At 34.6% G+C, this 21,025-nt stretch overlaps 2 protein-coding genes across 2 annotated transcripts; one reads left to right on the plus strand and one right to left on the minus strand.

Annotated features, from left to right (window-relative positions):
- Nucleotides 1-769: 769 nt before the first annotated feature.
- LOC147381922 (ribosome biogenesis protein BOP1 homolog) lies at nucleotides 770-12,373 on the plus strand. The gene is made up of 17 exons (XM_086429826.1): nucleotides 770-1,080; nucleotides 1,174-1,242; nucleotides 1,345-1,499; nucleotides 5,568-5,685; nucleotides 5,860-5,961; nucleotides 6,681-6,840; nucleotides 6,953-7,061; nucleotides 7,170-7,272; nucleotides 7,395-7,545; nucleotides 7,645-7,777; nucleotides 7,912-8,018; nucleotides 8,961-9,034; nucleotides 9,199-9,296; nucleotides 9,859-10,076; nucleotides 10,190-10,274; nucleotides 10,957-11,135; nucleotides 12,049-12,373. The coding sequence occupies exons 1-17, from the start codon at nucleotides 853-855 to the stop codon at nucleotides 12,132-12,134; spliced, it is 2,175 nt and encodes a 724-aa protein (XP_086285952.1). The 5' UTR covers nucleotides 770-852; the 3' UTR covers nucleotides 12,135-12,373.
- Nucleotides 12,374-14,552: 2,179 nt separating this feature from the next.
- On the minus strand, nucleotides 14,553-19,919 carry LOC147381923 (E3 ubiquitin-protein ligase RING1-like). Its single transcript, XM_086429824.1, has 2 exons — nucleotides 18,852-19,919; nucleotides 14,553-14,706 (listed from the first exon to the last, which is right to left on the minus strand). Exon 1 carries the CDS (start codon nucleotides 19,828-19,830, stop codon nucleotides 18,862-18,864), a length of 969 nt encoding a protein of 322 aa, XP_086285950.1. The 5' UTR covers nucleotides 19,831-19,919; the 3' UTR covers nucleotides 14,553-14,706; nucleotides 18,852-18,861.
- Nucleotides 19,920-21,025: the final 1,106 nt, after the last annotated feature.

Genomic DNA, 21,025 nt, shown 5'->3' on the forward strand with positions numbered 1-21,025 from the left:
TCACGTGTCATGAAATGTGATATGAGGTTTAGCTTGTGGTCATTGCAACGTTATTTTTCTCAATGTAGAGTCCTTTGCAGTCGTGTCCTAAAGAAAAATGATAAAGTGCCTTCGGAGTACACTGCATTCAACACTTCTCTTACCTCGAGATTTGCATTGATCTATACATGTTTTTCTCGTGATACGAGTGAAAAGCATCGATGTCCATACACACATTTTGTAAAGTTGTTAAAAGAGTATTTTTCTTAAAAGAATCCTCAAAAGATCCTTGATAAGTTAAGATTTTATTAAGTGAGACTTAAATGGTCTATCCGTATTGCTTATTAGGGATTATTGTGTCATGTTAGAGTGACCTCAAGTTAGAACCTCATATCACACTTTATGTCATGAAAGTGGATAGAAATCATAGATGCTTTTCATTGAGATACGAGTGAAAAAGCATCTATGATTTCATCAATTTTCATGTGTCATGAAGTGCGATATGAGGTTCAGCTTGAGGTCATTGCAGCCTTATTCTTCTCAAATGTAGAGTCCTTTGCATCATGTCTTAAAGAAAAATGATAAAGTGCCTTCGGAGTACACTGCGTTCAACACTGCTCTTACCTCGAGATTTGCATTGATCTGTACATGTTTTTCTCGTTATACGAGTGAAAAGCATCGATGTCCGTACACACATCGTCAGCGCAGTGTCCTAAAAAGTCAAGTGTACGACGAGGCGACTCGTTATGGCAATCTGGGTTTTAAAACAATGAGTTAACCCAAAAAAAAGAAAAAAAAACCCTAGTTCTCCTTCTCTGCTCTGTTAAATCTCTCCTTCACTACTCTGTCACAGGTTTAGGGTTTATTTCTAAGATGGAAAAGAGGTTTTTGGAGAAATCGTCTCGTTTGGTTCGTACGGTAAAAGATATGAAGAAGAGGAAGAGAAGTGAGAAGAAATTATTAAATCATGAAGAAGAAGAAGAGAGATCTGTTATACTCGATCCAGTAGAGGAGGTGAAGAAGAATAATGTGAAAAAGACAAAAAATAGTAAAAAAATAGAAGAATCGAAAAACCCAGAAACGAAAACCCTTTCAAACAAGGTTTTTTTTCCCCCACTTCTATTAATACTGATTTTACTTCTACATTAATTGAAAATTTCACTTTTGGAGTATCTGATTTAATATTTTGATCAGATGGTAGCTGAAGATGGAGAGGTTGAAGCAGATTATAGAGTCGAAGAAAGCGATTCCTCTGAAGATGAGGTTTGCTCCGTGTTCTTCGTTTTCTCAACAAAAAAAAAGAAAACGATTTAATTTTGAACCATTTTTCAATCTTAATTGACAACTTTTTTAATGAGTTTATAGGTCCCTTCTCGAAATACTATTGGAGATGTTCCACTGCAATGGTATAAGGATGAAGAGCACATTGGGTATGATATTAGTGGGAAGAAGATCAAGAAGAAACCTAGAAAAGATAAGCTTGATTCATTTTTAGATGGGGTTGATGACTCAAAAAATTGGTAATTTTTTCATCTAAGCGTAACTATGCAAGCTGTCGCACTTTTAGGTTTTTTTAACTGTTATTTGATGATTGTATTGTAATTTTAGGGTTTCCTTTTGAAAACTTTAGTGGATGTAGCAAATTGCATATAGTAATAAAAAATCAAAAATTATATAGATGGAGGCAAGCTCAAAGAGAGGTTCACAGAGCCCAACCCAAAGACACCAATGACCATAGAAATACCACCTTGAACGAGGGCAACTCGAAATTCCTACACACATACCATTATTGATTCCCCTTTAAAAACAAAGTCCTTGGGGAAAAAAATCTTTGAATTCTTTGTTTGTGTTGGTTGAAGAAATGACAATGCTTTGATGTCGAAAGTTACAATGGATATCTTATGTTCTTTTTCTTCAAAGGTTCTAGCATTCTTTTCTTTTCAAATGTGCTAGAAAATTGCAAATGGTAGGATACTTCCTAAGATTCTGCCTTTGGCATTAAAAGCATTACAAGACTAACATTGCCTGCCAAGCCACTGCAGAAAGAGGTGTAGTTGAACATGCGTGAAAAATGGTGAAGTGGTGGGATTGAATGAATTCATCAAAGTACAGGTTGGACCAAATGAGAAACTCCATAGGATTCGTTTGATTTTTGTTCAATCCATATTTTCATCTTTACCTTACCTTACATAGTGTTTTGGAACACATTTCACATTCTGCACTATTTTTCCCTTTTGATTTAATCAAAATTTTTAAAGAAAATTATTGGAGCGAGTGGAAGAGACCTAAGGAGCATAGAGAAATGGACTAATGCTAAGGGAAAAATGCTTTCCTCCACCACTTTCCTAGAAGCCCATTCATCACAGATGTTTCTTTCTTATCGATTAAGTTGATAGAGGCTAAGGACCCTAATCCAAGATGATATTCACATAAGAGAAATCTAACTTAGATTGAATTAAAGCTCTCCAAATGGAGTGAAGTAAGATATCTTCAGGGTCTTCTTCCAAAAAATTTCTCAAGACTCTAGGAGTGCTAAGAAAAAATTCTCTTCCTTACAAGTGTACAACCTCAAGTCATGGTTCCACATCTCATTCTTTAAATTACATTGATTTAGAATGACAATAGTATCATGGTTCTAGGTTAGGGTTTGTGTGGAATCAACACAATACGGGGGCCTTGACAGATTCAACACCATTATGTAGAGAAGGTAGAGCTGACTCTACCTCAGAAAGGCCTTTCAAATTCGGTGTAGGTTCCCCAATTAATTTACCCATTGGAGTCAAGAAATGGCTAATGTCTGTCGATAATGACTTGCCCTGAAATGTATCTATTTTCTGTTCAAATTCTTGGTAATCAGTAAGAAGGATATCGTGAAGCTTATTTATCCAAATTGTTTTATCTATTCTTAGTCTGATTTGATTCTATTAGATTAGAATAAGAATAGATAATAATCGAATAGAAAACGAGTGATATATTTCATGGCATTTACCATTTGGAAATAGTGACATAGTCACACCACCCCAATTTGGATTGAAAAAAAGGGGGGGGGGAGGGAGGGAGGGGGGAGGGAGGGGTCAAGTCAAATAGTTTCTTAAGTATATTACTAGCAATTTTCCTAGGGTGGCTCCCCTTACATCCTATATTTAAGGAAAATACCTTTCCCCCCAAGTAATTAGTTTCATATGAAAACCTAGAATATATCACCAAGGTAAGTTTCCAATGAGAACCAGCAATTCAAAACTATCAACAGTACAAAAATAATTTAAAAATGAAATCTATTCTCAAAATGAGATCGATATGTGATACATGTGTCTTTTGCTTGCCTCTATTTGATCCTATGTGATTTACCCTCACCATTCAATGTTTTGCATCAAATGCTTTTGGTTTAAAAGAATTCAACTTGAAATATTAGGATTTGGATATTGCAATTTCCCTTTCACATGGGATGAGGTAGTTAGAGGATTAAGCATCTTTTTTTTTTTTTTTTTTCAAGTTGAAATCTTTGTATATGTCAATCAATATTGAAATGGTCCATTACATGGTTACTAATGATTGTAGTTATCTCATCAAAATTGTAGTGTGGTAACTCTAGCCACTTAAATCAACAAAACAATTTTGGTACTTATGTTTTTAATGAAAAACTAGTTGAACTTTTTGAAAGATAACTACAATGAAAAATGGAAAAAGTCCACGCTACAAAAAGAGAAAGGGGGAAGAATTTGCCTCACCAAAAAATCTCCAGCTAAACAAGGGAAAAACAAGTGACTACCATCATAAACACAACCCCCGGAAAAAAAAAAAAAAAACTCTCTATTAACAGTTGTCACCATCCCATCTAGAACTTAACTTGCAAATGTGAAGTAAGTCTCCTTATCTTATTAGTGAAATTGAATACTTGAAATTCAACAAAACCCTTTTTTTCTTTTTCTTCTTGAAAAATAACTAAGATTGATGAATTTTTTACCATAAAAGATTTGTTCTCTCCCCCACCTTTTTTTTTTACATTTATAGATCTCGTCAAAATGAATTCCTTTATACTATTTACAAATTCAATACCAAAAATGCATCAAAGATTTAACCTTAATGACTACTGAACAAAGAGCCCCTCCATTTCCTCAGAGGACCAGTTAATATCAACAATTAATCTTCAAAAAATTTCTTGATTCTTAAGTTGATTAAAATAATTAGGACATAAGAGTTCAATAGCATATTATACTATTAAATTCACTCAACTTCATTTTTTCTAATCTGCTCATTTATTGTGTGGTTCCTTAGATTATCTAATAAGCAATGGTAATAGTCTGAGTAATGCCCTTTACTTTCAATGAAGCCTCGTGACCTCTTAACACCTTTAATTTGTCACTTTTTTTAGTTTCCAGCCTTTTTGTTGATCATCATTTGCTTTGTCTTTTCTCCCTTACCAACCTCTTTGTTTTTATCACTTTTATGCATTAAGTTTTTCTTGTTTCTACTCTTTTTCCAAGTCTCGTTCATAGTCACCAAGTTGGGGTTCGGAAAAGAAGTCAGCAAGGGAAAAGGTCGAAAAAAATCGGGAAAAAATTGAAATAGTGTTAATACAATATAAAATTTTCTACTAAGTGATGTTATCATTTATATCATCAAATCCTATTTTAAACTTAAGAATAAATGGTCTTTGAAAAAACCCTTCTAAAAAAAAAAAAAAACATTTTGGTGTGTTTAAATTGCGACTTTTTCAAAAAGTCGTGATTTAATTGTTAGTCTTTAAAATCGGGATTTAAACACGATTTTTTGAAAAAGTCCGCGACTTTGGTGACTTTGGTCTCATTATATCTCATTTTTTTCTTTAGTGATATTTGGCACGTCATCATGCCCCCAAGTATCCTTTTGTGAATAACTTTTCCTTTAGATTCCCCTATATATATTTTTATTTGCTACTCATCTAACATTTTGGACTTTTTTTTTTTTTGATACATGGGTATCCGGACTTCGTCCGACTAATCCCATGGACATGCCCGTCACCACTTCCAGCACGTGTGTACCTGGCCTTTTAAAGCACTGGGGTGCTGGCTAACAAGGGGTGAAGTGATTCGAACTCATGACCAATGCTTCCTGAGGCATAGTCCTAGCCATCTCACCAACCCCTTGTTGGTTCATATTTGACTTTTCAGCCTCATCAACTGAGTCTCTGGTCTAAGTTTTATGGTTCTTACTCTATCAATTTAGCTATAAATTACATAACTTTTCCCCCATTTAGGTTCAATCACTTATTGTCATGGTATCTTTTTAATAAGCAATAGAAATGGTGAAGCACAAGTTTGCCACTTTGCCAAAAGACAAAAAAGTTTGAACAGATAAATGCTTACCATTACTTGACTGAAAAATGAAAAAAAGAACTATGAAACAATATAATAACCATTTGAGCCGGTTTACTAGCTAAGTTTTATCAAAAAAAAGTTGAGCCGGTTTACTAGCCAACTTTTTTTATTATTAGTGGGATAGCATGGTGAGCTGCACCTTTTGGTTTGCTTCCTAGAGTTCCTGTTTTACATTTCATTCTGTCATTTTATCTAAAATGCTCATTTTTAAATGTACACATGTATGTTTAGGCGCAAAATTTATGATGAGTACAATGATGAGGAGGTGGAGCTGACAAAACAAGAGACAAAAATAATTCGTAGATTGCTGAAAGGAAAGACTCCACATGCTGAAGTTGATCCATATGCGGTCTGTACTTTCTCATTGATTATTATGTAATTTTTATTTTTTTCATATTTGTCGTCCTCATTTTTTATTTTGCTGATATAGTTGTTAGTTTCAATTTTCTCCTTCATAATCCATCTATGTTCTTAATTTTGTTCATGAAGAAATTTGAATATATTTCCCATGTCTCTTATGCAGCCTTATGTTGATTGGTTTGCATGGGATGGTGCCAAGCATCCATTGTCTAATGCACCAGAGCCGAAGAGGCGATTTATTCCTTCAAAATGGGAAAGCAAAAAGGTAATTCCTCCCCTATGCTCTGCATGATATGAGAAGATACTAGGGTTAGTAAAGTTTGTATATTGATTGAGGCATGTTTGGAAGGACTACTTCCTGTATGTATGTACGGGCAATGTTTGGCAGCCAAAATGTTGCCTTATATGGGCTAGAAGTTCGGAATCGGTTGATTTTATTTGAGAATGTTCTCTATGGCGAGGAGATCATCCTCACAAAAAACCAGCCATTCCAAAACTTCTAACCCCAATTCACAAGTTGAAGAATCATGGATCAATTTGTAAACCACTTTTGATGGGGTTACAAGTTTCGGAAAGGGTTAATTTTTTGTGAGGATGATCTATATGGTGAGGAGATCATCCTCACTATTTCACAAAAAAGCAGCCCATTCCCAAACTTCTAACCCATATATGAAAATTTTTGGCTCCCAATTTTAGCTGCCGAATGGGACCCTATGTGTGTGTGTGTGAGATGGTAATGCTTCAGTGTCACCTGCCTTAGTTTTTCTCTGATATCAGTGTAAATTATTTGCTTCTAAATTGACCGATGTTGTATGAATGTCTTTATATTTTATTTGTATTTATTAGTTGGGTCTGTCCTTTTTTAATACAATTGATCTACTTATCAAAAAAAAAAAAAAAATAGTTGTGTCTGAAAGGCTTGTAACTGAGAGGATTATCCACTCTTTAGTGTTAGTTTCATGTTTCATCTTCTTGAATGGACAGGTTGTTGAGTTGGTCAGAGGAATTAGGAATGGGAATATAAAGATCAATCAACCGAAGGAAGAACCACAATTATATCTATTGTGGGGAGATGATTCCAGCTCTACAGAGAAGGCTGGGCATGGATTAAGTTACATTCCTGCACCAAAACCAAAACTAGCTGGTATTTTCTCGTTTTGCTTAATCTGTCTATGGGTTATTATAGTAGGCCATTGCTTTACCACCTTAAAGAAACTTGATCTTTAAACTTTAATTTTCATTTCTTCTTCTTTAAGGTCACGAGGAATCATACAATCCTTCAGTAGAATATGTTCCTACCCAAGAAGAGATCAATTCTTACCAACTTATGTATGAGGAAGACCGCCCTAAGTTTATTCCAAGAAGGTATGATAGGGTTGCTTTATAATTATTTGTTTAGGGTTTAGTGTTTAGCTTCTTTTGTTTGATAATGCAACCTTGTGAAACCTTTTAACCGATATCCATTTACTTTAGGTTCGGGTCTCTACGAAGTGTTCCAGCTTATGAGGCTGCTCTGAAGGAATCATTCGATCGTTGTTTAGACCTATACTTATGTCCTAGAACGCGGAAGAGACGTGTAAGAGATGGTTTTACATAATAGAACAAATATGTGCTATATCAGTTTCTCATGTAATTATATCTTCATAGCCATTGATAATAGCAACTTGGAATTATATCCTTTTTGTTCATTTTCTTCAGATTCACATTGATCCCGAAATTCTAAAGCCCAATTTACCCAGTCCGAAAGATCTAAAGCCTTACCCATCAAAATTGTATCTTGAGTATAAAGGCCACATGGGTGCTGTTCTATCAATTTCCATCGAAGTGTCGGGCAGATGGCTTGCTTCAGGTTCAGGATTATATCTTTTGGTTTTCATCTTGCTTTAATTTTTTAGGAATAAATAGATTATTTTGTATGGTGTCTTAAAATCTCCAATTATGTCTGTAGGTTCAACTGATGGAACCGTGCGTATTTGGGATGTCGATGTTGGTCGAACCCTTAAAGTATTTAAGGTTGGTGAAGCTGTCAATTGTGTTGCCTGGAATCCCGTGCCAGGCCTTCCTATCTTGGCGGTGTCTGTGTAAGTCCTTTCGCATTGCTTCTCAATAAATGTTCAAAAGCTTTTGGTTACTTGAAGATTGCTTGGTTTATATTTTATTGAATTTTTTATTCATGGAATTTTTTTAATGAAATTTACTATCTTATATGGTGAAGAGGGCAGGATGTTCTACTTCTAAACACTGGACTTGGAACTGAAGAAGAGCAGGAAAAGGTTAAGGAACTTCTACGTGTTGAGACACCTGCAGCACTGGACGACTCTGGTTGGTATCCTACAATTATCATTTTTTTCTTTTATGCCCTACTTGGAATCTGCAAATCATTTGCAATTGCAAATAATTTTCTAAAATCAATTTTATTGGTGCTTGGTTACACAATGCAAATGATTTGCATTGCAAAAAATTTGCATGGATAAACCTAAATTCTTAAGAAATTTCAGCAAATGATTTGTCTCAAAAAGTACTGGAAATCATTTGCTAAATTATTTGAATCCAACTTATGCATAGCAAAATTACTTAAATACTCCTTATCAAGGAAATTAATCAAATTATAAAAATACCCTCAGTACTTGGTACAACAATATGCACATAAATTTAAGAAAATATCCTTAAGATAAATTAAATTGCATATTGAAATTACTTCTTCAAAGTAAATTTAAAATATAAAAGTAGCCCTTGATACTTACTGCAATAATATGCATATGAATTCACAAAAATACATCTCATCTTAACATTTACTTGTATATGAAAATTACAAAAATACCTCATTAATTTTATTACAAAATATCCCTCATCATGGAGGTATTTTTGGAAATTCATATGCATGTTATTGTAACAAATACTAATTTGAATAGTTTCTTTGATAAGTATTTTTGTTATTCTGATATATACGTCACTATACCTTTTGTAAATTCATATGTATGTTAATGTAGCAAGTACTGAGGGTATATTTGTAATTTGAATAATTTCTTTGATGAGGTTAAATAAATTTAAATTCTCTCCATGTTTTATTTTAACTCGAAATCACAAAGAAATTTTGTGTTGCAAATATATCTGACCACAACAAAAGATTTGCAAGAGATTTCTTAATGGTTGCCAAGCAATTGTAAATCTTCCATCACATACCATTTGCATTACAAAACATTTGCAGTGTCCCAAGCAGGGCCTTAGAATAAATAAATATGCTTATCCTTTCTGCTTGTATAGATCATAGCACATCCATAGTGAACTGGCTTCAACACGACAACCACGAGGGAGGAATCAGATTGAAGCATCTTAAGGTGCATTAATGTGTCTTCTTTCATCCTTTAGTAGTTTTTGTTGGTAAAATTCTAGTATTATCTATTAAAAAAAAAAACTTATATTATTGTCATTGAATTTAATATCAGTTTATATGTTTTACTTACTAAGATATATATTTGACAGCTTTTATGGGCTTTTGCAGGCAGTGTCCTCAGTTGAATGGCATCGTAGGGGAGACTACTTTACTACACTAATGCCGGGTGATATCCTTGAGAGATGCTTTATTTTAGTACTTCGTAGGTGGTTTATTACACTTGATCCATACTAACTTCTACGTCTACCATTTGTTCGGTTGATTGTTATAGGGGTAACTCGGTTCCTTATTTTTGAGAGTTTTTTTCTCCTCTGAAATATCTGCCTTTCTCTCCCATTTAGAGCTTTTATAGGTTTACGTGGTTGCTAAGGTAAAACTTAGTCCCTGGTGTGGGTCTAACACGCACCCCCAAAATAAAAATAGAGGCAGTCTATTGCCACAACAACTTTTACTAAGGGCACTTTAATTCATGTAGTATCAAGGAGAATTTAGTGCACATCTTGGGGTGCTCTTACTAAGGGCACCCCAATTCATGTGATATTGAGGAGACTTTTAGTGCACACATCTTGGTGTGCTTTTAGTAAAAATTGGTGTGTCAATAGAAGCTCTCTAAAAAGAGCTATCCATATTATTTGGGTGCTTATTCATGCACAACTCATGTATCATTCAGGAAAAAAAGTGTACAAAATTTGTTCTTATCTTATATCAAACAGCATTTAGTATTTGTGTACATGGCATTCCTTGACCTTTCATTTTACGTGACTCAAGAGCAATACTGATACACCAACTTTCGAAAAAGAGCACACAAAGAATTCCATTTAAGTTGCATGGGCTTCCAGTTTCATCAGCTTTTCATCCACATCGTTCCATGATCTTCGTTGCAACAAAGAAAGTTGTCCGTGTTTATGATCTGTTGAAGGAAAAGCTTATTAAGAAATTGGAGCCCGGTGTTCGTGAGGTTTCCTCCATTGCAATTCATCCTGGAGGTTGGTTGTTTCTCATTTGCTCAATTTATCATTTTAGATGTAAACAACAATGGGGAGGTTCTTTTTGTATTGAACTTTTCTAATATATTTCTTCTACGTCCCCTCTTGTGTAGGTGATAATGTAATTGTGGGAAGCCGTGAAGGAAAAATTTGTTGGTTTGACATGGATCTTTCGTCTGAACCTTACCGCAAATTAGTGTATGTATCTAGTGGCTTGGAAACGTTTTTTTTTCCCGTCTTTTTTTGTGTTTTGGTAAGTATAGAGTTATTATTACGAAAAAGGAGGTTGAGGATACCTGCCTAAACACTAAAGGGTACAACTAAAACTACATTGGGACTGAACACAAATGTTCCATTTGAACACAAAGTCGTTGAAAATACAGCTTTAAATTAAGAGAGCTACTATTGGCACCCCAACTTTTTTACTTATTAGACACCAATTTCTTAAATTTTTTGTCACATCCCAATTAAAGATAAAAACACACTTTTCAAACATTATCGGCTTGGCTCAAATTATGGCTCAGAGGTACTAAACATTATAACACTTGTTCAAACAATTTTAGTAGTTATTTAAAATTATGATTAAGCTCACATGAAATCCTGAACCCAAAAAAATTAGAAATCTAGCAAAACAAAAAATGAGAGCGCTTCTATTGGCACCCCAACTTTTATTTATTCTCAACCATTTACTTATTTTCTTCATTTTTAATTGGGGTGTAACAAGTAAAAAGTTGGGGCGCCAATAGCAGTTCTCTAAATTAATCAAACAGCTTACCCCTTTATAATTATCGGTTCATTGTGGTCTGCATAATTTTTGTAAGCCGTAGTTATATTTTTGGGTTATATGGTTTGATGCTCATTTGGTACTGGATATTCTCAGATTGCACCAAAAGGACATTACAAATGTTGCCTTCCATCGTTCGTACCCTCTATTTGCTTCAAGTTCCGAAGATGCCACCGCATATGTCTTGCATGGCACGGTTTATTCGGATCTTAATCAGAATCCTCTTATTGTTCCACTGCAAATTCTTCGAGGTCATGTATCCACAAATGGAAGAGGTCAGTGCTTGTATTTGCTTTTATTTCATTTTTTATTTTTTATATTTTTATTATAGTTGTTTGGAATTTGGGAACAGAAAAGGCGGGGATGGTGAGTGACAGATTTTTAATCAAATGTGACTTGTTTATCTTATTGGATCATTCGAGTAAATTTGTCTTGATTGTCAGACTCAGCCGTCAAGAAAACACCATCTGTATACATGAAATTGGTGATGTTCCTATCAGTATTCAGTGTTGATTGTAGGGCATAAAATGGGTCGGATTTTATCCGAAATCCAAATTTAGCTGGTTTGGGCCCTTGAGTAGATCCAAATAAAAACATGGGTTGATGTCCCTTGACTTGAGTCGGATCTGTCCCTATATCCGCTTAGATCCAAATGATATATTGCTTTGAAAATTATATTTTTATAATATCTTTTTTCTACTACCTTAATATAACATGAACTCTTATAAAATAAAGGAGTTATAATGGTAAAATTGAGTAGCATAGCTAGTAGAAAAGAAATATAGTCAAAAAAATGTTGAACGGTCCAAAATTATTCTACCAGACCGACCCAAATCACGTAATTCGGTTGGGTTGGATCTGGATTCGTATTTAGCGAAAGCAGAATGGTTCGAGTATGGTTTTAGCTAATAGGATCCAAGTCAGATTTGTATATAAAATCCAGATCTGAATATGGGTATACCCAGATCTGACCCAAACCTGACCCATTTGAAGCCCTAGTTGATTGAAAACACCTTTTCTTATAGATCTTGGGATGTCTAGTATGTTTATCACAGATTTATTTTTGCGGTCCATCAACCAATTATTTTTCTTCATTCGGAAGAACACGAAAGCAAACTAGCCAGACCCATTTTCTTTGTAATAATTACTTCCTGATATTATCCATTATTTTTTGTGCTTTTATTGCAGGAATAATGGATTGTACCTTTCATCCATTGCAACCTTGGTTATTCACTGCTGGTTATGATTCAGTGATAAAGCTTTACTGCAATTGAGTAACAAACACCATAAGAAGTGGGTTTACAATGAACACCCATTCGATCAAAGAAGCAAGTGTAATCTGCATTATGAGAGTTTCCGAGAAACACGGAACTTGTATTTTTTGAATTATACGGGAGCAACTGAAGAGGTCAGATGAGTTTTTTTTATCCATTTATTTCTATATATGTATGCTAAACTAATTATTGTATTACAACACAAACTGAATTGAGTTTAAGCATTCTTTCTGAGTAAAGTTTAAGTAGGCCTCCTCTGCGTGATGATTGATAAATTTTTTGTGTTTGAAAAGTGGAGTGGTTGTTTTGGTCGGACTCATCGTAGGCCCCTACTACACAGGACTTTCTAATGCTCATAGCAACTCTATAGCCATTTGTTCTGGGTGGCCTAAAGATACATCTCAAAGAGCTTAACAGTGTTAAACAATTTAAATAATGAGCCATATAGGCTTGGTACATGAGCGGTTCGCATTTGCAGAAAGAGTTCATACCCAGGTTCCCAGGTTCGCATTTGCAGAAAGAGTTCATACCCAGTTCGCATTTGATGAACTCCAATATGATCGAGAATGAAAATGGACCTGATGGGAATATTTCAACCTATAAATACTGGTTTGATAGATACTGCAAAACATCTTCCAAGTTGTGAAAATTACAGAAATGTTTCAATAATACTAGAATTGCATATATGCCATGCCGCAAGGTAAAAGATTAGCCCACCCATGGACGGATCATTATTGTCTTACTCTCTGCTCTGCTGATCAGACAACCCAATAGAGGGATTTGAAAGATTAGCCTACCCATGGATGAATCGAAACCTAAATACAATAAAATAGCCAATTATTTTTTAATTAAAAAGAATTTATTAAAAACGTGTAACCCCCTTATTTTATAGTTGAATGATACCGAGCACCAACAATGGTTTTTTGTCTATACTTCACACCAAATAGCAGGAACAACAACAACAAAAAAATAAGTGAGCTTTGCAAGACAACATTTTGATTTCAAACCACTTGCACAAACCAACCACATCAACAAATTCCTTCAAAGATTTTGATTTGTTGGAATCGTACATAGTTGGCTCTGAATTGCCAGATTCAAGCCAGAGCTTGAAAATGACTTGTTTTATGGAAGAGTTATTTTTTAGGTTAGAGGTTGAAGAAGAGGCATCTAGACCTTTTCTCATTAATCTATGAGAGAAGACCCAATTCAAGGGACAATGTCATCAATTCAATAACATATATCTCAAATATTCCCCAAAATGTCTACATGCCCCCTTAACCTCAGTCTTATCCAATAGACTAATAAAAATGATCTTAACCTCATCATCATCTTGAAACCTAGAAATACCTCTTTGAATTCTCTTCCCAAAACCAAGCATCTTCAACAACTTTGTTAAAAAAATTCGCCCTAATTGTCAATCTTTTATAATATTTTATTTTAATCTTCAAATCTAAAGAATAAGGTAGAAAATTTTAAGTACAAGATGAGATCTTTTGCTTGAAAATTTTATGCTTTATACTAGGGACTAAAGAATGTTCAAAACAAGGGATTGAAGATGAAATTAAATAAATTAAAATTAATTTTCTATAAAAGTTGAAGTGCTTCAAAGATATAAAAATATGTATTTTTTTTTCCCTTTTTGATTGTTAAAGTTGAAAATGAGAGAAAAAATTTAGGTTATTTTTTATTAGTAGAAAAGAAGAAAAAGTCAAAGGGGCATCTCATCAATTTGAAAACCAAGGGATATCTCAAATAATCACCAAAAGGATTTAATCCCAAATCGCATTTCGAGGAACCACAAACTTCATCACAACTTTTTACATAGGAAATAAACATCCCTTGATGAAGTCAGGTACCCTAAGAAAGACCACTTAACTAAGTGGTATTTCTAAGGTCTTTGGTTCAAACCCCTTCCTATACTTAAAATAAACAAAAAATAGCTTGCTCATTCCAAAAAAAAAAAAAATAATAATAAAATAAGTCAGGTACCCTTCTTATAAAAGGGTAAGGCTATGTTTGGATTGAGAGAAGTAGAGAGGAGAAATTCATTAAGAGGAGAAAAGAAGAGAAACTCAATCTCACTCCACCATTGTTTGGATTGACAGGAGATAACTTGATAACTTTGAAATTTTAAAATATTTTAAAAGAGATCCAAGAGCAGATTTGACATAATAAAATATTTTTAAAAGATTTCTCTCCATTTTTCTCCTCTTCTCTCCCATCACATAACAATCCAAACAAGAGAAATAGAGAAAAACTCATTTATTTCTCTTCTCTTCTCTCCATTTCTCTCAATCCAAACTCAGCTTAATTGACCAAAGGAAGAGTGCCAAGCTGCAGTTTTTGAGCTCGCAGTGGGCATAGAATTAGGGCAATTTTATAACGTTTTGACACATCTCAAGGAATTGGACATACTGATTCATCTGCACAATACTATCACAAAATATAGATAATATTTTTTGTGTCGGTAAGATACACAAAATTTATCGTCATTGTCTACACCTTATCCCTAATATTGGGGAAGGCAACATGAATCTTTTTCTCCATTCAACTCTGTTTAGAGTAACATCTTCTGTTGAGGAAAGAAATGAAGTTTATATCAGTAAATAAAAAATAAATGAAAAAATGATTATAAAAAAAATCCGTGGATGCTGTATAGCTTTCAATGGTAACACAAATAATATTGATTTCGACATTATAGAGTCGTGTAAAGTTACTCTACTACATTGTGGCTCCCAAGCCCAGCTAATGGAGAGTTTACATCAGGGCTGGCAGCCGATGTAAAAACTCGCAACCTGTCAACATGAATAATGATGGTTTAATTCAAGGCTGGGCTTGAGATGGGCTTGAGACGGACCGATGTGAGGGAATAGGATTCCTTCAGCCAAACTCAATTTTAGAAATAAAACTTTGATGTTGATGAAGTTTTGAATATGAATATTACTTAAATAAATTGAATTAAATGCATGGATAATGGTACAAATATGTGAAAAGTTATATATATATATATGCCAGAAGCCCAGAAGATGACACTTGATGTTCAAAAGCATGATAAGGGAAAATTTATTTTGTTCACATTCATGAAAATTTATTTAAAAAATAGTAAAATAAGAAGAATAATCATGAAATTTATGAAGGTTTTCAACATCAAGCAATAAAAGGCACAAAAACGCCTTTTACTTCAGAAATCCAATGATCTACCATCAGCTCCTACAATTGGAAATAAGTACAGGTGATTGAGGACCTAGAAAAGTATATCGTTATAACTCGGTAGCAAAGTCATAGAAACCAAATATAATGGTTGTGGAGATAATGAATCAAGTCTTGTAGGAAAAAAAATTGTCAAGATTTGGGGAAGGGGAGGCTGGTCTTTGGAGGAAAATTATTGCTGGATTAAGGGTCATGATTTGGTGAGTTCTTGGTCAAAGCATTCTACTCGGTGCTTTCTAACTCTTCAAATGAGTCATTCCTCGCACTTGTATCAAGGTCTATAATCCCATAGAAAGATATCTATGTATATATTTGTTCGGTCAGATGTTCTTGATAAAATCTTAACCATTGACCTATTTAATCAATTGTGTAAAGTTCACTGTGAATTTTACGTAATGGTGCAAAGAAAATGGGAAAAATGTCAATCATCTCCTTGTATATTTTTCTTTTATATATTTTTCATCTGAGAATGGGTTACCCGGGACTCAAACCGGGAACTAGTCGGATGGAGTAGAGAATTTCCTTGTAGAAATAGGATAAAAAATCCCTCCCCAATAGCAAGCTATCTGATCCCATTTCTTTTCATTATTTCATATGTATTAAATTCTTTCTTCTTTTTTTTTATCTACATTGGTCCTTACTAACTAGTCATGTTAAAAGCTTTTAATGCAGAGGTAGAACCCGGTGGTGTCTACTCCTATATGCTATTTGCTGGTGTATTTGAAGGAGAGGAATACGATATCTTACAAAGATAAAGAGAAAGAAATGAGTGCTGTAATGATGAATATCAAAGCAAATCTGTTTCTTTGGTCAAGATGCATGAGGAGTTCAGGGGAGCAAATTTCAAGGACTTTATTTTTAAGTGGGATTCATTGATTCTGTGAGAGAGTGGGACATTTTCTTTCTAGTAATCGGGTTTGGCTGGGTTGTGCTCTTCAGGAGGTCTCCTTGACCGTTAAGCCTTCCTTTCTCTCTATCAACTTCTTTTGTTTTTATTAATGAAATCTATACATTTTACCCAGCCCAGCCCCACCACACACACACACACGCGCGCGCGCGCGCACAATGAAAAAAATAATCATGTTAAGGAGGGAATCTAGTATAAGTCTTTTAATATCGAAGAAGTCAATCTAACATCATATTACTGTGATAACCAAAAGTCTCGTATATACACAAGGAGATTAGTTTCTATTGGAAGGGAACCACTTGTGGATCAATATACATTGGGACTAACATCCATTAAACACAAGTACTCCACAGAAAATTGTATACCTACACGATGGAGAAAGCAAGATTGAAGAAAAATAAAGAAATAAATAAAAAGTGGGAGTGGAAGGAATTTAGTTGAGGTGTCCAAGACGAAAGAATAAAATTGTAAAATTACAAGAGATTTCTAGGTCAGCCATTTGAATTGGTATCTACTTTTATTTTGTAGTTCTTTAATGTCAGAAAACAGTTATTAGGGACATTCTCACATAGTCTTATGTTGCAGCCTTTGACCACTCAATTAACTTAAGGCCATGGTTACAATAAGGCTTTGATGATGCTGATGATGAATGTCATGGCTTAGGAATTGAGTGAAAGAAAGCCTATATGAAAAGATTGATCCTTCTTTAGGATGCTAGAAAAAGGTTTTCTCTATACAAATTAGATTGGGCTTACTTCAACAAAGAAGTGATGTTAATGTACTCACGATTAGGGGTGGCAATCTTGGCACGACCCACGAACATGACTCGAAAACGACACGAGATTAATGGGCTTGGATCATACTAGTGTCAACCTATTTAACACAATTATTAAATGAGTCGGGTCCAGGTTAGGGGCATCAACCCCCTTAACCCATTTTTGACACGTTTAGTTATTTTGTCATTAACGTGTAGTTTTAAATATTTTAACAAATATTTAAGAATTTTTTAAAATTTCCCATTTTTTATGATAAAACTTAGTTTATGTTTAGCGATACTTAATTTATGTTGGTAAACATTGGTTTATTATTGCGTGACTTTATTTTTAGTAATGGTATTTTATTTTTGGTGGTGCAAATGAAACTTATTTATTCCAATAAAGATTAGAAATTTATTAAACAGGTTATATGTGGGTCCGGTCAGGTATACCTACTTATAAATGGGTTGTGTTTGGGTTCAAGTTTTTGACACAATTATTAAATGGGTCAGGTTTGAGTCTGGTAAATTTTCATTATACCCTTGCCTCAACACGACACAAACACGACCCGACCCATTGCCACCCCTACTCACGATTGTCAAATGCAAGCGCATATGCCATTTCTAGATAGTTTATCGCATTTTCCATGGCATAATCAATATCCAGTGGTATACATAGGTGTATATATTTTTACTAAGTATAAAATTTAAATAAGAATAAAAGCAAGAGGCAGAGAGATGCTCCTTTACAGGAAAGGGAACAAAGCAACATAAAAAAGAAGATACAAAAAATGGAATCCCTTTTAACTCATAAGGAGAAATTTTTATGCACTTTACAGTCCAATAAATGGAATCCCAACTCCTTTTGGAACCTACTCAATGATATACAATCCAGTTAGATTTCAAAACAGTTGTTAGTAGCATTGAGCAAAATTATGATATGATGCCATCTAAAGCAAGAAAAACTCTTATCCTCTCGAGTAGGTGCAAGTGCAACCCGTGGAAATGTCCCTATTGAAGTCAAATTGAGAGTTTGGGACATATACAATAAAAACAATTATGAAGTGGTAAGATGTGTGGAGTGTTGTTTCCACGTTCTAAGTTCAAACCCCCCTTGAACACACCTTCATTTGCTAACCACTAACCCTATACCTATCCAAAAAATGAAAACAAAGAATATCATCAATATACTCATTAATATAAATATGTGTATATTATATACCATAATACCACAGTTACTTGGAAATGCTTGCCACAATACATGGCTTGACAGTCAACTTACCGAACTTTCTACCTATAATTTCCGTACTTTCTAGAGTTAGCAACAACAGGTCAAAGATATGAGCTTGGCACCCTAACTTTCATTTCGGTGACACATCTAGAATTTATGGGACCAAATACTACAATATGCCACTTCAGATGGAGCCTTTATGTTCATTAAAGAAGCATACTGTCTTTCGATGAAAAGCAATCTAACTATATAAACAATATAGAGATACCACTATCAACAAAATTAACTATGAAACACTCAATTAAATAGTCTTATTATGGTCATATGATCTAGAAAAAAAAAAAAAAACAGAAGAATTCATGAGATCAAGGAAATTAGAGATTGGACTCCAATGATAAAGTTTGCTTGACTTCTATCATCTATTATAATTGGTTCCATAACTTCAATAAAAAATGTTTAACCTTTCCTAAATTTCTTAGACCCAATTAACTAGAATTGGTCTTGTAATTTAAATGAGATATCAAATTAATCCCATTTCTATCAAACCAAAAGAGATCAATTTCAATAAACAAAATCAAACATTAACACAAAAAGGAATTATCCCAAAAATCATACCTGAAGTCACTCAATCCATCAAACCTCCCCTAACTTCAGACATCACAGTATCACCATCCTCAACCAATCTTCCACTTGCACCAACACCCACACTACTGCTTCCTTCAACCGGAAAGCTCGACACGGTCTCCCCACTATTTGCCGGTCCAGCCGAACTCGTCTCGGCTTGAGCCATCCGAGTCGGTGATGAAGATGTACCCAAAGAATTCGATCTCAAAGGAAAAACAAGTCTATGTCTCCTTACAATATGCCTCAAAGTCCTCTCCATCCCAAATAAATCCTCCTCTTCATCAACCAAACTCCTCAATCTGACAGCAACACCACTACTCGATCTCCTCTCGGTCTCATCAGTCGGGAGACAAAATCGACAAACGGGGCAAGAATTATGCTGCGAAAGCCAAGGAAGAATACAATCGAAATGATAAATGTGATTACAAGGCAATTGCTTGGCTTCCACATCGATTAAGAACTCGTCTTTACAGACCGCGCAGAGAATCGTATCGGAAGCTAAGAAAGAACTAGTGATCTTGACAGTTGGGATCGATTCGATGGAGGATTTGGAGGCAGGAGAGGAGGAGGAATGATGGTGGTGGAATTGAGTAGTAGTGGTGGTGGGATCTTCATCGGGATCTGCGAGATGTTGGATCAAACGGTCTAGGAGGTAAGCGTTGGAGAGACGAAGAGTTGGAGGGATTTGGAAGGGATCGAGATCATCGTCTTCGGTTGGAGTTAGGGTTTGAGGAGGTGAAGGAGAAAGATTGGGGAAAGTGTGGAGAGGAGGAGGAAGAGAAGAGAAATTAGGGTTAGGGTTAGGGTTAGGGTTGAGTTCCATTTCTTCAAGGAAATCGCCCTGACAATGAGGGCAGAGAAGAAGAGGAGAAGAAGAGAAGAGAGAAACACTCATGTCGCACTCGTGACACCAATATGTCTGTCTTCCGCCATTGTTGTTGTTGTTCGAAAGAGTGTTAATTGAAGACATTCTTTTTCTCTCTCTACTTTCTCTCTCTTCTGTCTGTGTAATGGTGTGATGATGCTCTCTTTTGGAGAAATGCAGCCGAATTGGCCAAAAAGCCTGAAAGTAGTTAGCTTAGCTTATGCTCGTCTGCTTCTTATGACGTGAAGTTACTATAATATCCTTTTAAATAATAGAATATGAATATTACACATTTTTGAAGTAGTTTCAAGGGCAAGTTATCTTGACGTAGTTGAAAAACAAGATAAATAGCCAATGTGAATCGACCACATGTAATTTTGAAGAATAAAGTCTAGCCTTACTAACATAGTAAAATTTTAAAGCTTGTTGAAATTGCCATTTGGCATTCAAAAATCATGATGGGTAAGTTTGTATTACCTAGCGAAATAGTCGAAATTAGGGTCCCTACAAAATGCAAGATGTAATCTACCCCTAGGACCTTCGTTGAGTTGGTCAAAATGTTAACTTAAACAATTTTGTGCAAACGAAAAGGATTATGAAATACCCTCACAAATGTAAAAGTACAAAATTTTCCTTGTCCTCTTACACTTACTCTAATCGATTGATCAAACACTTCAAACTCAACATAAACGCTGAAGCAAAACCCTAAATTCTCGATTTTCTTCGATTTCTCTCATCACCACTCTAAATCTAAATGTAAATCATAGATATTTCGAAATCCTAAACCCTTATTTTCGTTAGAACTTGCGCTTGATCTCCAGTTTCGTTAGAACTCATGCTCGACCCCCATTTTTGTTGGAACTCGTGCTCGTTTTCAAGCCATTGTCATCATTTGTACTCGAGATAATCATCATTTTGAACACTTGAAGCCATTGTTTTGAACACACTGATCTTAGGTATGTAGTGCTTTTCAAATTTCTTTAACTCAGATGAATTCATGTCTTAATCCCATGATTTTTTTAGGTTATTTCAACACACTGATATTTTGTTATGAATTTTAACATTTGAAGCCATCATTTTGAACATACTAATCTCAGGTATGTTTCAATTTTATTAATACCAATGAGTTCATGTCTTGATCCCAACATTTTTTAGGGTTATTTCATTACACTAATATCTTGTTTTGAACACATTGATTGATCTCTTTTGCTTGGGATATTTCAGTACATTGAGAGTTCATGTATGTTTTTACACACTGATTGTTTGAAATTTGTTTATAAATGCATCTCTATTGATTGTG

The sequence above is a fragment of the Akebia trifoliata genome, unplaced genomic scaffold (genome assembly GCF_017979445.1).
Source record: "Akebia trifoliata isolate Shusen 1 unplaced genomic scaffold, ASM1797944v1 Contig00135_ERROPOS630964, whole genome shotgun sequence".
Classification (NCBI taxonomy): Eukaryota; Viridiplantae; Streptophyta; class Magnoliopsida; order Ranunculales; family Lardizabalaceae; genus Akebia; species Akebia trifoliata.

What these genes read in the sequence shown, in the direction of transcription:
- LOC147381923 (XM_086429824.1), bottom strand. Translation starts at nt 19,830, where the DNA reads ATGTCTTCAATTAACACTCTTTCGAACAACAACAACAATGGCGGAAGA.
- LOC147381922 (XM_086429826.1), top strand. Translation starts at nt 853, where the DNA reads ATGGAAAAGAGGTTTTTGGAGAAATCGTCTCGTTTGGTTCGTACGGTA. An exon ending in GCGATTCCTCTGAAGATGAG is followed by an intron (nt 1,243 to 1,344) that starts GTTTGCTCCGTG and finishes ATGAGTTTATAG; the next exon opens with GTCCCTTCTCGAAATACTAT. An exon ending in TGCAGCACTGGACGACTCTG is followed by an intron (nt 8,019 to 8,960) that starts GTTGGTATCCTA and finishes CTGCTTGTATAG; the next exon opens with ATCATAGCACATCCATAGTG.